The sequence below is a fragment of the Furipterus horrens genome, unplaced genomic scaffold (assembly GCF_987537825.1).
Source record: "Furipterus horrens unplaced genomic scaffold, mFurHor1.1.pri manual_scaffold_10, whole genome shotgun sequence".
Classification (NCBI taxonomy): Eukaryota; Metazoa; Chordata; class Mammalia; order Chiroptera; family Furipteridae; genus Furipterus; species Furipterus horrens.
In genome coordinates, this window is record NW_028327180.1 from 48342346 (window position 1) to 48358238 (window position 15893).

The following is a 15893-nucleotide window of genomic DNA, read 5'->3' on the forward strand; positions in this document are numbered from 1 at the left end:
GGGCATACCGGGAAATGTAGTTTAATGGTTCAGGACTGAAGACGAGCCCATGAGAGACTCCTTAATCAAGAGTAAAGAAGCAAGAGACGTAAGTGCGTCTCGCAGGGAATATCGGGAATTGTAGTTTGGTTTAATTATGCGAACCAATGGAATTCAGGAAGACATGTAAGGAAATGGTCGAGGCTGGGAATGGCAGAGAACTGAAGAGGGTGGGCCCACGTGGCAGTCGGATCCAATCAAAGAGAACATTTTCATTACATCATTGGCACGCGCCGGAAGCTCGGCTCAGACGGGTCCAGCAGGTGGCGGCGAGGATGGCCGGGTTCTTGGAGATTGGGTTGTCTTCGTGGCTCGTAGAACAATGTCGGCAGCTGGGTTTGAAGCAGCCCACACCCGTGCAGCTTGGCTGCATCCCCGCCATCCTGGAAGGTGAGTATGGCCCGGTATCTTCCCCAGGAGGTGTACTCCGCTCCTGTCGTCTTCTCCCTTCCCTTTACCCGTGCTGGTCCTGCGAAGCGAGGGGCAACCTCGGGTATTTCCGGGAATCTGGATTCCGGAGACAGGCCAGGCTTTGTGTTTAGGCTGCACGACTAACTCACTGTGTCCGTTCACAAATGATGTAATCTCTGAAATTTCCACAGTCTTAGAACTCAGGGAGGGTTTAGTGAATGACTGATTAACTGATACTATTGGGAAAATTTGTTAGAACTTGTACTACTGTCTTCATTTTGCAAATGAATACTGAAGCCATCAAGGTCACTGGTAGAAATGAATTCATGGATGCGTAGAACAGCAGGTCGATATTTCTCTTTTTCTTTTCCTTTCTCAAATCAATTAAAAAAAAGATTTTATTTAATTTATTTTTAGAGAGAGGGGAAGGGAGAGAGAAAGAGATGGCGAGAGACATCAACCTATGGTTGCCTCTCACACGCCCCCAACTGGGCACCTGGCCTGCAACCCAGGCATGTGTCCTGACTGGGAATCAAACTGGCAACCCTTTGGCTGGCAGGCTGGCACTCAGTCCACTAAGCCACACCAGCCAGGGCTCAAATCAATCTTTAAAATTACTGGTAGGTCCAGCACTCTGGTTCATGACTGCTCTTCTCTCCACTCTTCTGGCCCAATCCAATTTTGCCATTGCAGAGATATCCTCAGGAAGCCTAGGATGTGACAAGTTGAGAGGTTAAACAAACAGAGGTGAAAGAATGTATAGGGAGCATAAGATGCAGTTTGGAAGGGTGTTCCAAGTTCCCCAGCTCAGATGATGGTGGGGGGGTTGTCAGAATGAGCTAGTGTTAGTAGCATCTTGGGTCGTGGGTGTGGGTTCCATTCTAGCCTGCTACTGTCCAGCTGTGTTTCTGGGCAAATCTTTGAGTCTCGGTTTCCCCTTCTGTTAAATGGGAATGATAATGGTGTCTCTCTCCTAGAATTTGTTAGTTTCCCACAATGGAAAGTTGTCAGTATGTCAGGAATGGGAAGGGCTTAAGCCAATACTAGGCACACAGTAACTGCTCAATGGAACACTTGTCTACACCTAAACTGTTTATGTGCTTTGCTCTTTGTCCAGGTCGGGACTGCCTGGGTTGTGCTAAGACAGGCAGTGGCAAGACAGCAGCATTTGTCCTACCCATTTTACAGAAGCTCTCTGAGGATCCCTATGGCATCTTCTGCCTCGTCCTGACACCCACCAGGTGAGCACCACACAGGCTTCCTGGCTGAGTTAACCAGTTGCATTCTCTTGGGCAAGCTTCTTTACCTCTCTGAGCCACACCTTTCCTGTGTGCAAAATGGAGAGAGAAATCATGACTTCTTTTAGGGGTGTTAGAGAACTAAACAAGATAGCAGGTAAAAAATGCTGAGTACAGAGCTTGACTAAGGGCAAGTGCAGACCAAACAGGAGCTGTTAGTAGTCTTAGAGCTTAAGAATAGGTACATTTTCCATACTTGGTCAGACAGGAGTGATGGTTGATATGATAAGTTCTGTAATGGCAGGAGAGGTAGGCACTGCATGCTTTGAGAGTGTGGCCTGTGAAGGGATGGAGTCAAGGAAAGTTTCGGTCAAGTATGCCTTAAAGGATGAGAAGGGTCTTTCAAAGGGACAAGTTTGGGGAAAGGTAACCTAGGCAGAGGGAACTGTCAGTGCCTTCACACAGAGGTGTGAGAGGCAGGGAACAGAAAGGGTATTGGGGGCCAGGCATATTAAGGCCAGCTTGAGAAGGACTTCCAATGCCAGGTTAGAATTGATTTTGAGGGAGTGTGAACAGGAGAGGGCAAGATAGGAGGCCAGAAAGTGGGGACATGGGCTGAGGAGAGTCCCACTTGCAGCTGGGACTGAAGGGTAGAATGGAGGGGACTTGGATACTGACTAGCCCCAGGGGAAGAGGGACTGATGTTTGGGTTTCAAGCTTTGGTGACTGGTGTCAAGGCTATTGCTGAGGACATGGAAGGAGGAGAGGTCAGTTTGGGTGGGATTGGTAGGGGAGGGGCCGTAGCCTGTTCTGGGGCCCATTCTGGTAAGGGGGCAGGGCTTACACAGGCCTCCAGTGCTAATTGTCAAGAGCTTTTGTCCAAAGGAGACTGGAAGCTGTGGAGGGTGTGTGAACAGAAGAGAGGGAGCCAGGAAGCCCTGAGGGTGGAGATGGTAATGGAAGGCAGGCACAGAACCTGTGTGACCCAGCCCAGCTCCTTCACATCCACAGGGAGCTGGCCTACCAGATTGCAGAGCAGTTCAGAGTCCTGGGGAAGCCTCTGGGCCTGAAAGACTGCATCATCGTCGGCGGCATGGGTACAGGGGCCCCAGGGAGGCTCTGGGTGTGGGACCCCTGTGGCCTCAGACCACATGCCCAGCCCCACCTGTTGTTTTCCACCTGTAGACATGGTGACCCAGGCTCTGGAGCTCTCCCGGAAACCACATGTGGTCATTGCCACACCAGGGCGCCTGGCTGACCACCTTCGCAGCTCCAACACGTTCAGCATCAAGAAGATCCGCTTTCTGGTGAGTTGGCCTTGTCACTGATTCATCTGTTTGGAAAACATGTCCCACAGGCCATCCAGTAGGATGTTAGTAATGTGACAAGGACAGCTCAGAGACCCACAAGATGTGGCCTGTACCAATGAGGGTGGTTGGGAGCAGGGCCTCTCTGAGGAAGTGACATTGGAGCTGAGACAGGTGAAGGAACAGGACCTCCAAGACTTTGAGGAAGAGTTGCTCCCAGGCCCATGACCAAAGCTAGGAAGGAAGCACATCGGGGAGGCAGGCCAGCCTTGGACAGCACCCTAACCTCAAACCTCTGCCACTACCCCTGCTGCTGGCATTTTAGGTGATGGACGAGGCAGACCGGCTGTTGGAGCAGGGCTGCACTGACTTCACGGTGGACCTGGAGGCCATCCTGTCGGCTGTGCCAGCCCACAGGCAGACACTGCTCTTCAGTGCCACCCTGACAGACACACTCAGGGAGCTGCAGGGCCTGGCCACCAACCAGCCCTTCTTCTGGGAGGCTCAGGCCCCGTGAGTCCACAGCCACATTCCAGGGTTGGTGGTGGGGCAGGCGGGAGGAGGTGGTGGAGTTATAGACAATGGAGGTTATTGCCTATAGATGGGGCAGAGCATTGGCTGAATTCAACAGAAAGGGAAACTGAGGCCCACCCCTTTCCAGGGTGCGCACGGTAGAACAGCTACACCAGCGCTACCTGTTGGTACCTGAGAAGGTCAAGGACGCCTACTTGGTCCACCTGATCCAGAACTTCCAGGATGAGCATGAGGACTGGTCCATTATCATCTTTACCAACACATGCAAGTGAGCTTGGTGGGGCTGTCTCTCATAGCCCTTTATGAAGGCCTAAGAAGTGGCCCAAGATCACAGGTGGGAGGTGCATAGCCAACCTCAGCATTCCAGAGCCTCTGTTTAGACCAGAGGTTTTGGAAGATTTGCTCAAGGAGGCTCAGAGAGATCAAGTGATTCACCAGGGTCACCTCTTCTGAAGGCAGAGCCAGGACTTGGGGTTCCTTAGATCTGCTCTTAACTGAAGGGCAAGGGGCCCCTGGCTGTCCCCAGACTATTTGTTGTGGTCTAAGGGTATTACTCGGGCCCAGGGCAGCAGCACCCACACCCTGGGCTACCCTCCCCCATAGTCCCAGGGGACCTTAGGATCTTCTGAAGAATTTTGAGGGATGGTCAAGAAGCTGTAGGCTGTTCTAGTGTGAGGCAGTAGATAGGTAGTCTGTACCGCATTGACGGGACCTCCTAATTGGTGCTGCCTGCCAAGAATTTATTGGCTATCCAAAGCAAAGTCTGGACATGGGGCCGACTCTGCTTGGCTTAAGCCAGGAGAGGAGTCAGTACAAGGATGTCAGTGCACCTTTGCTTGTCTTTTCCTTTCTGTGCAGGACCACCTGCTTGGGGTACTAGGTAGGGGTGGGGGCAGAAGCAGGAGTGCTTTCCCAGCACCCCAGCTTTGGAGCGGCTGACAGTGCATCCTTCCCACCAGGACCTGCCAAGTCCTGTGTATGATGCTGCGCAGGTTCAACTTCCCCACTGTGGCTCTGCATTCTATGATGAAACAGGTGAGGAGACCCACCCACCTACCAGCCTTGCCTGAGACTCCTTTCTGCCTCGGGGCCTTTGCGTAGGCTCTTCCCGCTGCCTGGAACACTCTTCCTTCCATCCGTGTGTCCCAGTCTTGCGTTTTCACAGTCATCTCCTTCACTGGACTATGAGCCCTTATGAGAGTAGGACCATTCTGACCTCCGCCCTGTCCCCAAGCTTCATATAGTAAGAGCACAAACATTTACCAAGGTGCTACATGAGCCCCGGCTCCATCCCGTTAATTCTTTCCCTCATCTGGCACAGAAAGAACGCTTTGCCGCCCTGGCCAAGTTCAAGTCCAGCATCTATCGGATCCTGATCGCAACAGACGTGGCTTCCCGGTGAGGGGATCAGGATACTCCCTCCCATGGGCTGGCTCAGTGATGCCCTCACAGAGGGGCTAGAGGGGAAGACTGGCCTCAGGCAAGGGTTAGGCAACCCTAGCTTCACTACTAAGTGACCTTGGGTGAGTCCTAGCCTCAGTTTCACCATGTGGGTAGTGGTGCTGACTGGCCTCTGCCTCTAGGGGCCTGGACATTCCCACAGTGCAGGTGGTCATTAACCACAACACCCCTGGGCTCCCAAAGATCTACATCCACCGAGTCGGCCGGACAGCCCGTGCAGGTGAGCAGACAGGGCAGGGTGGCCTTTGGGGACACATCCCTCCAGCCTTCCTACACCATGAGGAGCCAAGAATTGTGAGCTGGTGGGAAATGGTGGGGATACAGGCTGCAGGAGATGACAGGTGTTAGAGGCAGTGTTTGCTAGTTGAGGAATTGCCCTTTTAAAAGCAGATGTGTTTCCTTTTAGAACACTTGCTGGGTCTGATCTGTGGCCTGGGGAGGTGTCAGGGAAGGGCAGACCAACTGGCCATCACTGTGGGTGAGGCGGCAGCAGGATGTGCTGTGGGGGTCAGTCCGTTGTGGGACAGGCAAGGAAAAAAGGAGAAAGAAAAAAAAAATAATAAAAGCAAATGTGGGGTATTTTGGCTTTTTCCTGTGACCCACACACTGTCTCCTGGGGACATGGCACACCGCTCCAGTCCTCCTCACTTGTCAGGGCTGCCTGTCGGGACTTTGCGGTGAGTGGGTTCAGGAGTCCTGGTGGGTGTGATGTTGCCATATGGGAGTTGGTGTCCCAAGTTCAGCCCCTTATTGTGACCCTAGCCAGGGACTAAGGAAGCATCTGTCTGCTCCCAGCCCTGCCAGGGAGGTACACTGCATTTGTGAGATTTTTATCAACCCTGGAGTCAAGAGATTATAGTGGGTCTGTTCCTTCTGTCGTAGAGCCTCAGGCAGGTCACATCAGCATTCTGAGCCTTATTGCTCCAAGGGTCATGTGTCTTCTCAGCTATCAGTGCTGATGCAGCACTAGTCTCTGTCATAGAAATGGGAGAACTGAGAAACTGGCCTGCAGAAATCCGGACTGAGGCATATCAGGGCTTACTGCTGACATAACTCGGCCTTGGCTCACTGGCAGCCATTCTGAAAAGGACAATCAGCTACGTCACCTGTCTCCATGTAGGGCCAGGCTGGCAAAGGAGCCGTCTCTGGTGTCCTGCAGCTCCCCTGGGACAGACCTACCCACTGCATAGGTCTGGCTGGGGGTCAAACCCTGTTATCCTGGGCTTCCTTCACCTGCCTTCAACTTCTCATGCCTATCCACCAAGTTCTCCCTTCAGTTGAGAGGAGTCCTGACCTGCTTCTGTTGGTCCCTCATCCTGGCCCCTGCTGGCACACAGCAGGTAACTGGTGTGTCTTCACAGGGCGGCAGGGGCAGGCCATTACACTGGTGACACAGTATGACATCCACCTGGTGCATGCCATCGAGGAGCAGATCAGTGAGTAAGAGGGCAAGGGTGGGATGCCCACCTGCTTTCCCACATGAGCAGCACTGTCCTTCCTATACAACCCCAAAGAAGTTTCTTTTGCCCAATTATTTTTTGAATTTATTTATTGACTTTTAGAGAGAAACATTGGTTTGTTGTTCACTTATTTTTGCATTCATCGAATCCACAACCCTGGTGTTTCGGAACAACACTCTAACCAACTGAGCTACCTGGCTAGGGCCTCTTTTGCCCAATTATTGAATCAGAAGTGCCCCATAATTGCCTGGTGGGCAGGGCCTTTGGTTTCTGAGACCATGCTGTGTGGATGGGTCAGCTCTAGGAATGGGTCCTGAGTCTGTTTACAACCCCTCTTGGGTGGTGTAATGTGTAGCCAAGACTAGGCACCACTAGGGTATCTCCAATCATCACACTGTCCTAAAATTCAGAAACACCTCGATTTTAAAGGACATTGTCAAAACTAAAAACAAAGTTACTCCTGGTCTGATTCCTAGTGTTGACAACCACACAAAAAAAGCAGCCTATACCCAACAATTCCAGATATTGCCACCCGACTTATCTGATAGGACCCCAGAAAGCATGCATGGCCCACAGCACCAGGAACTCACTAGGTGGCTGAACCTCCTTTCCCTGTCATGTTCTCCTTCCCCCTCCTCCGGCCGCCAACCTCCTCACAGAGAAGCAGCTGGAGGAGTTCACAGTGGAGGAGGCTGAGGTGCTGCAGATTCTCACGCAGGTCAACGTGGTGCGGAGGGAATGTGAGATTGTGAGTATTGTGCAGCTGAGTCTTAGGACCCAGGGTGCCCCCTTCAAGATGGGTCTGCCCCTCCACCCTGTGATGGCCTTCTCCCCCCCCCCCACCCCCCCCAGAAACTTGAAGCAGCCAACTTTGATGAAAAGAAGGAAATTAACAAGCGGAAGCAACTGATCCTGGAGGGGAAGGTGAGGGCTGAGCCTGTTGGAGGGGGGTGGGGGGTGCTGAGTTCCTGAGGTAGGGGATGACCTGCTCAGTCACCTTTGTCCTTCCTGAGACAGGACCCCGACCTGGAGGCCAAGCGCAAGGCTGAGCTGGCCAAGATCAAGCAGAAGAACCGGCGCTTCAAGGAGCAGGTGGAGCATGTGTTGCAACAGCATAAGGCTGGTGGGGCTGGCCGCAGGAGGCGTCTAGCCAGGGCCCAGCCTGAGGCCCACTCAGCCCCTACCAGCCCAGACTGAGGCTCCTTCGAGCTGAGGGTTGGAGAGGTGGAGGGTCTTCTCCTGTTGACAGTACCCTGTCAACCTGCCCAGCCCGCCAGTGGATCCATGGACATCTACATTGTGCAGTACATGGCTCTTCTGTCCTGTGACCCTGACTGGCCCCTTCTCAAAGCCTTGGCCAAAAGTCAGGCTGTAAAGGAAAGAACACCAGCCATTGGGCGAATCTCCACATAGTGACCCCAGTCCAGGGTCAGCACAGGGGCTGCCATGGGAAGCAAAAGTGAAGGTGTGTCATTTCCAGGAGGCACTCAATAAATGGGTCTTTCAGCTTACCCAGTCTGACTCTCAGGTAGTAGGTCAGGAAAGAAGGGTACAGCCTCCTATACATTTTAAGCCCCCCAGAACCTCCTGTCACTCCACCCACCCTCGGTTCTCCATTCCTGTTGGGCCAAGCCCAAAGCTTTGAACTACAGTGCTGGTTGTTCCAGCTGGGTGTCCCTGGGTTGGTGAAGCCTGTCCAGGGCCTCAGTTTCCTCATTTGGAAGATGGACACAGCAACTGCACCTCTCCAGATGTGGCCATGAGGTTGGAGAGATCATCCTTTTCCCTGAAGAATATGACTGTGGTCTAGGAGCTTCTCTACCTGTTGGCTTCCATCAGTTTGGGGGTTTGTAACCAGAGTAAAGAGAGACTTACCAGAGCCACCTAAGTCCAAACAGGTCTAAGCAATGGGCTGAGCCCCAAGGGTTGGAGGCAGCTGAACAAGGCAGAGCTGTGTGGCCTGGGCACCTGCTTGGGCACTGAGCCTCACTGTGCTCACCTGCAGGTGGCTTTCCAGCCCCACATGGACAGAGGGCAGCTAGGGTGTACCCAAGAGGAGACAGGAGAGGATCCAGTGACAGAATTTAGATGCCCACACATTGCACACATACAGCCATGCTTAGAAGTGTAATCTGGGCACTAGTATGTGCCCTGGGAATTCTAGAAATCCTATACAATGAAAAGCTCTAAACAGCCCCTGAGCTGTGAGCGTCCAGGCCCTCCTGGGGTGTCGCTCAGTCCCTGCCAGGACAAATGGCCTGCTGGATCGCCTGCGGCCAGCCCATGCCCCAGTCGGAAAGTATTTGTATAAAACCTGCTCCCATAGGCCTCAGCTCCTACAAGGACTTCCCACTGGGCTAGACTCAGGGTGCACCCTCAGCCAAGCGGGCTAGGCCCTCCCGAAGCTCGCTCAGCTCAAACAGCCTGACGTCCAGCAGCTGTGCAGCCCGGCCCAGCTCAGCCCTCGTCCGCTCCCGTTCAGCCCGAGCTTCCTCGAGGCTGCGCTCTGTCATCTGCAGCTGGTGCTCCAACTCTACATTACGGGTTTCCAGGTCCTGCAAGGAGAAGGTGGACCGAATCAACAGCCTTGCCTGGGGCATCTAGCATCTGAGTGCCATCCCCAGAGACCTTACTGTGGGCCAAGCTTCCTCTGTCTCCTGGTCTCCCCACCCCCTGTGCTAAAGACACTCCCTGGTCCCCTGGCCAATTTGAACATCACAGAACTGATCACATCCCTCTTCTGAAAGCCCTCCTGTGATCCATCAGGCTAGGGTTGAAATCCACACTATCCCCCTCCTCTCATTCCAACTCAGCCTCACTGGCCTTGTGGTTCCTTGAACATGCTGATGTCCTAACCATCTCAGGGCCTTTGCACATACTGTACACTCTGACCAGGAAAGAATAGTAAGCATTTCCCCCATTCCTCTCTCCCCAGGACACTTAGGGGGCACCAGATCCTTCAGTAACTCCTCCTGTAGACTCACAGAACATGCCCCATAAATGTTTCTTGGATGAAGTTTTTAGCAAGAGCCAGGCCAACCAGACCTGGTTTCAAATGCAAGCTCAAGACCTTAGGCTGGGGATGTGTGAGGACACGATGGGATCAAAAACGGGGGCTCAGTGGGGACTCAAAAACTGCATGTTGAATAAATGGATGGATATAAAACACTACCAGTAACAACCATTTACAAACCACCTCAGACATTCCGTGCATCTGGTCTTCCCAATGCTTCACAAGTCTTCCTGACACAGTTTACAGGTGGAGAAACTGAAGCTCAGGGGGACCCGCCAGGAAGGGAAGATACCAAGTCTGCCCCACACCAGAGGTTGGCTGCCGACCCCCTGTCAGCCACACACACCTGCACCTTCTGTTGTGTTTCCTCACGCTCCACTGCTTCAGGGGCTTCTCGGAGTCCACCAGCCTGGCTCTTTAGTGTCTGGATCTCCTAGTGAAGGAGAGTTCCCAGGGTGTTCTGGGGGTCCTGGCTCCTCCATGGGAGGTCAGGGAAGGTGAGACCTGGGGACACATGCACATACATACTCTCATATGCTCAGTGCTCACCTGGTCCTTGGTTTGCACTAGGGACTCCAGCTGCTCCAGCACCTGACCTGACCCCTCCTTCTCACTGACTGGGGTTGGTTCTGGGGCTACTTGGGTCTCCAGCTCAGCCACCTGCATGGAAACGTTATTACCTTCCTGAGAATCTGCCTTCTGCTCAGCCCCACCCACGAGTAGGCACTCATCTCCTCTGCTTGGAGCTACCACCCTGCCCCCGGCAGGAAAGACTTTAGTGTAGGACACCCCTCTGAGGTGGGGACTATATCAAACCCATTTTACAGAGTACGAAACTAAGGGGAGTGATCTGTAGAGATCACACAGCCAGTCGGTGAACCAAGGACAGCATATGTGCAGGTAGGGACTCCACAGTCGCCTGGTCCATGGGATTTCGGAAAGGGGTGGGGGTCCCCTCACCCGCTGCCGCAGCCGCTCAGCCTCTGCACGCTGGGCCTCCAGCTGCTGCCTCCATTGGGCGGCGGCTGCGTTGGCCTCTCGCAATGCGCCCGCCAACTTGTTGTTGCTGTCCTGCAGCGCGAAGAACTCGGCCTCCCATTGTACCTCGCCCACAGAGCTGCGGGGACGCAGGAGGATTGGCACGTGGTCCAGGCAGGTGGCATCAGGCTAGGGGCGGGGCTTGGAGGGGCTTGGCGGGACCGGGGCCAGGTCAGGCGGGCTACGAGGCCACACTGGACTCTGCGTGTTGGCAGGATACCACAATGGGTTGGGGCCGGGTAGAGGCGGAACGGTGCATGGGGACGGAGTCAGGGCCACGGAAGTCCGGGGAAGGCGGGTCTTGCCGGAGATGTAGTTAGGGCTGGGCGAGGGTGGGGTCAGAGTAGTCGCCTCTTGTTTGCTCAGTGAGACAATGGGAATAACTGCATGGACCCGAGGTCAGCCCTAGGGACCTAGCTAGGACGGAGTGGGGCTGAGAGGCACCGGTGGGTTTAGAACTATTCGGGGGAACTGTGAACGGAGGGGCAGAGTCATCCCTTAAGGCGTGGCCAAAGCCTAAGCGCGTGGAAGGGCGTGCTCCGCTCCGGAAAGGGCAGGATTGCGATTAGCCACCTCCCGATCCTCAGGGTTTGGGTCTCCAGCCAGATCCACCACCAGTCACGCTCCAGCGGCTTCAGAGAAGCTCCTCTGGCAGCCCTTCGTCCTGCCGCGACCCTGTGTCCCGCCCTACCCCCTCACCCTTCCGACAGCATCTTCTTGAGCCGCTCTCGTTCTGTGGGGCCAGGGGCTTCAGCGCTCTGACTGCGGAACAGTTTCTCGTCGCTGGGGGGGCCATTGGCACTGACGAGGGGGGTCGGGGGCACCTAAGGGTGTGGGCAGAAGCAGGGTTACAGGGTGTGGGCTTCAGTTAAAGACTAGTTAGAAGGTCATGGTTAGGGTCAGGGCTGATGTTACTGGGGTCATGACTGAGCGGAGGCTTCCTCCCCAGCACTGGCCTCCGAGCACGCCTCTACCGTCACCCATCCTCCATGGTTCCCCAAGGCCCCTAGACAGGAGTTCTGGGTCCTGGCCCCCAACCTTGCCTGACTGGGTTCTCACCAATTTCCTAGGAGCAAACCTGATGATGCAGACCAGTTTAAACCCACTGAGATACTTGAAATCTGCCGTGACGGCAGGGGGGTGGGGGGCAATCTGAAACCCTAGACACAGTTACCCCTCTGGGGCCGAATTTCAACATCCATTTCACATTCTGATAGGAAACCCTCTCCCCAGGCTGAATTTCTTATGACTCCACCTCAGGAGCCCTGAGGGCAGGGGCCAGCCTGCTCTTTCATCTCTGTAACCCTAGTCCAGCCCTGGGCCTGGCACACAGTAGGTAGTTAATTAATTATGCTGAATAAATTAATGGGGGAAACTGCCTGGAAACAGTTCTTTACTCTGCCCACTTTAGCTATCTAAACTTCCACCTTTTGCCTTGGTCTTCTGAGCTGGCCAAAGCTAGGCCAGATTCCCCGAAATGCTCCGTGGGACCCACATTCCTCTTCCATAGTCTCTGTCACAATTTGTGAGCATTTGGTTCTGGGCACCAGCACAACACAATACAGGGACCCCAATATTGCAGGGCAGGCATGGGACAGGGAGTGCTGACCTGGTGGGCAGAGAGCCCCAGGGCTGGACTGGTGAGCTCCCCCCCATCCTGAGATTTCTCCCTTGCCAGTCTCGCTGCTTCCTTCACTTCCTGGAACTTCTCAGCAAACTGAGGAGGAGTGACAAGAACAGATAGTCAACAAACCCCTGGCCTCTTCCCTTGGTGCCCCACCAGATTACCCCAGCCAGCATCATCCCTATCATTTATGAAGGGACTTTAGGAACTCTGTGCATCTACTCATCTCATGAACTGGAAGAGTGGGAAATGATATCCCAATGAGCAGAATGGGTTTGAGGGTTGGGGTGGGATGCTCAGGGAGGAGGCGTTCATTGAGCCACCCTGAGGACACATGTAAATATCCTTCCTTGTATGACAAAGAGAAAGCAGGCCCTGGGATCTGAGGCCTAGCCAGTGAGAAAGTGATTGTCCTGTTTTCATTTTTGGTGTATTAATGTTTACATTTTCTGCCCATACCAGCTTTCCAGTTAGGGTAGGATACACTTTGTTTCACTTTAAAATAAATTTACTTAGTTTGAAAATAATTTTTAAAGGCAATATTTACAGCTATACAGCCACTTGATTTGTGCAAAGGGGCCAGTGCAATTCACTGGAGGCAAGTGGTCTTTTTCAAAAGTGGCCCAAAATCAACTGGATATTCATGTAGGAAAAAAATATTCCTACCTTACACTACCCACAGAAATAAATTCAAGATCTAAATATGAAAGGAAAACAAAGGCTAATAGAAAACTGTCATGCCCTCAGGAGGACTCAGAGAGTACTAACCAACCATCCAGTAAAACAATGTTTAAAACAATACTGATGTCTAGAGACAGCATACAGTGGAAGGAAGCTATGATTTTTTACTAGAGGGTACAGGGAAGCACCCAGCCCATCACAGGAACCCAGATAAGGGCAGGGTGTATCAGAATTGGAGCAGGTGGCCTGCAGAGCTGAGATGTGAACCAGGGAATGAACCGGGAGGGGGCTTCTGGCTTGTCCAATTCTGCAGCTAGGAAGGTGTAGGCCCAGCACCTGACCAGGCACCCCAGTGTACCCAAGAGAAAGACCCAGTCTCAGTGCTCCCACCACATACCCCTGAGACCCACCTGGGTCAGATGCTGTTCAGAAGCAAAGCCAAGGCCGTAGACAGTGTTGGCACGACTGTCTGCCCACTGTCCGAACTTCTGGGAGGTTTTGGTAAAGGTCATGTTGGGGGTGACAGTGCTATTGATAATGGCCTGGGGAGAAGAGAGCAAAGTTCAAGGTTGATGGGATCTGCTAACAATGACCATGAGACCACTGGGGTATCACTTTGTATTAGTGCCTCCAAGGTCCTTGGTCTGAGCCATTTTAGGAGGAAGAGAGACTGAGGGTCAGGGCTCCCACCAACCTTGGGCACAAAGCAAGGCCACAATCAGACCCAAGCCTATTGCTGAGACTCCTGTTGCCTGCCACCCCAACCAGGCCCCGCCAGGACCTTGGCACCCCCAATGCTGATGATTCGATAGACATTCCGGGTGGCATCATAGAAGTAGGAGACAGTGAGTGCGTGTTTGCCCGCAGGGATCCAGTTCCGCTTGGTGGCTGGATCAATCTGGAACACGTGCGCCCGTGTGCTGAAGATAGGCTGCTCCCTGCATGGGGAGAGGGTGCTCAGTGAGGGCCAGGCACCCCCACAAGGCCCAGGGCCAAACCAGTGGAGGCAGGGGCTCACCTGGTTGTGGACATTGGTCAAGCTGGGCTGGGTGGGCTCCAAGGGGCAGCCAGATGGGTAGCAGAAGCTGCTGGTTTGGCCTCTGGGGTAGAGGGGGCTTGTGAATGTCTCTGCAGAACAGGCTGAGGGAGGCCAAGCAGATTCAACCTCAGGACCCACTACCAGATGCACCATTCACAGAATTTCAATCAAAAAGGTAAGGGAAGCAGTAGATCACTCAGAGCAAGGAGACCCTGACTATCTTCACTGGAGAAGTCCCCACAATACCCTGGCCAAAAGACAGCTCCCTGAGAGGAGCCAGGTGGCTGCTGACATCTCAGCATAAAATTATTATCTGGGTTAATGGATCCCCAGTGAAGCCCCCTCAATCTTAGGGTGGGTTGAGGAGGCCAAGGCCAGCTCCTCTTCAACACTTTCCCACACATTCACCCATCATTCCTGAAACCAGGGCCTCCAGCAAAAAGTGTTGCATCACCAGGTGCCTACTGGGAGACCAGTTCCCACTAGCCTCATAGGGACCTCTCCATTCCTACTCTAGGGCACAGACTTAGTGTCAAAGTACAATTAGGGAGCCCCCATTCTTGTCAAAAAGATAAGATGTAGCCAAACAGGACTACCTGGGTTCCCACCACATTGCCCATCACCACTCACTCCCAATACCATGGGGTGCTGGGTGGAACCCAGGACTGGGAGATGGGCTCTAGTCTCTCTGCTGGTTCCTCTAACCACCACCCCACAGAAGCCAGGAAAAGCTGCCCAGGACAACTTCCTGATCAACCCCTTGCGCTCTTAGACTTGCATCCAGGGGATATGCAGGAGACTCAGGAGGGACCTGGGGAAGGGGGACGCAAGCTGGGGGAAGACACACCCAGGCCCAGTAGTCCCCATGGTCAGAGGGTGACGCCCCCCTCCACACACCGCCGCCCCGTCCTGGGCAGCTGTCCTGGTCACAGGGTCTGAAACCGGAGCCTCTGGTGGGGGAGGGGCGGCAGCTCTGGCCGAATTTGGGAGCGAGTCCTGGGGCTCCGGGGCTCGGGGGTCCCAGGAACTCTGACCCTTCCGGCCGGGACGCTCCTACCGCGACTTTCCCGTTTGGGGAAAGTTACTCACCAACCAGTCATGTGCCTCGGGCGCCGCCGGCCACTAGGCTCCCGGACGGGGCCCGACGCTGCCGGGTGCCCGGGATCCTTAATCGCTTGTGTGGGAGAAGTCCCACCCCATGCGCCCCAATCCGGGATCCTGATATTCAGTCAGGCTCTAGTCCCCACATGCATCAGGAATGGGGAGCCCAGCGCGTGACTCAATTTCGGGATGTGCGGTCCCTAACCTTGGAACTTCCAAGATCCCCGCGATCCCCCGACTCTGGGTCCAGAACTCCGGGGACATACTACTACCTGACTCTTCAACTCCAGGTCCATAACTTCGAGAATCCTCTGCGCCGTCCCGATTCCTGAACTTTGGTGACCCTATGCCACCCTTCCATCCCCAGATCCGGAATTTCGGGGTTCCCTCGCGCCGGCCCCTTACCCCCAGGTCTGTAACTTCGAAGACACCTTCGCAGCCTCGTGTGGCGCTGGGCGTGGAGCGTTGGAAACCCCTCGCACTGTCCCCTCCCGGACCTGAGCTCCGGAACTTCGAGGCCCCTGAGCCCCCGCAAGACCGGGTACTTCGGAACTTCGCGGGCCGCTCCCAGCCTCGGCGTCCGGAACTTCGGGACCCCTGCGCCCTCCCCCGGCCCTGGAACTTCGGGACCCCAGCGCTCAGGCTCGGTCGGCCGGGCTCACCCTGCCGACCCGGTGCCCCATGAGTGTCCCGGCGGAGTCGGGTGCGGCCAGCAGCGCCGACTTCCCGCGCCCTCCACGCCTTCCGCGCCGCCCGCGCCTTTGTCTGCGCTGTCGCTGCTGTTGCCGACCGCGCCGCCTCCAGTCCCATCGTAACCGGTCCCGAGGCCGCCTCCCGCCCCGCCTCCCAGAAGCGGGCCGCAGCGCCCCCTGCCGGCCCTCCGCGGCGGGGGAGTGGGGAGGAGGTTGGAAGAGCCCGGAGGAATAAGGAAAGGCCTGGGGGTGGGG

The 15893-nt window shown here is 54.6% G+C and overlaps 2 protein-coding genes across 7 annotated transcripts; one reads left to right on the plus strand and one right to left on the minus strand.

The window, feature by feature from the left end:
* Positions 1-273: 273 nt before the first annotated feature.
* Positions 274-7961, plus strand: DDX49 (DEAD-box helicase 49). Its single transcript, XM_090290035.1, is given in 14 exon segments — positions 274-429; positions 1568-1691; positions 2700-2785; positions 2874-2995; positions 3321-3508; positions 3657-3797; positions 4489-4564; positions 4851-4927; positions 5113-5210; positions 6352-6426; positions 7110-7198; positions 7303-7374; positions 7468-7598; positions 7600-7961. Coding segments are annotated over 14 exon segments (1458 nt in total). The 5' UTR covers positions 274-314; the 3' UTR covers positions 7664-7961.
* Positions 7962-8564: 603 nt separating this feature from the next.
* HOMER3 (homer scaffold protein 3) lies at positions 8565-15732 on the minus strand. Of its 6 annotated transcripts, none has more exons than XM_090290027.1 (10): positions 15352-15732; positions 13825-13946; positions 13588-13744; positions 13217-13348; positions 12111-12218; positions 11201-11325; positions 10424-10580; positions 10013-10123; positions 9810-9896; positions 8565-9005 (listed from the first exon to the last, which is right to left on the minus strand). In XM_090290027.1, exons 2-10 carry the CDS (start codon positions 13836-13838, stop codon positions 8814-8816), a joined length of 1083 nt encoding a protein of 360 aa, XP_090146153.1. In that variant the 5' UTR covers positions 13839-13946; positions 15352-15732; the 3' UTR covers positions 8565-8813. The 6 variants fall into 6 exon arrangements, with proteins under 6 accessions (XP_090146153.1, XP_090146154.1, XP_090146156.1 ...); XM_090290028.1 differs by having other exon boundaries at positions 15219-15732; XM_090290030.1 differs by lacking the exon at positions 15352-15732 and adding an exon at positions 14485-15209.
* Between the last annotated feature and the right edge of the window lie 161 nt (positions 15733-15893).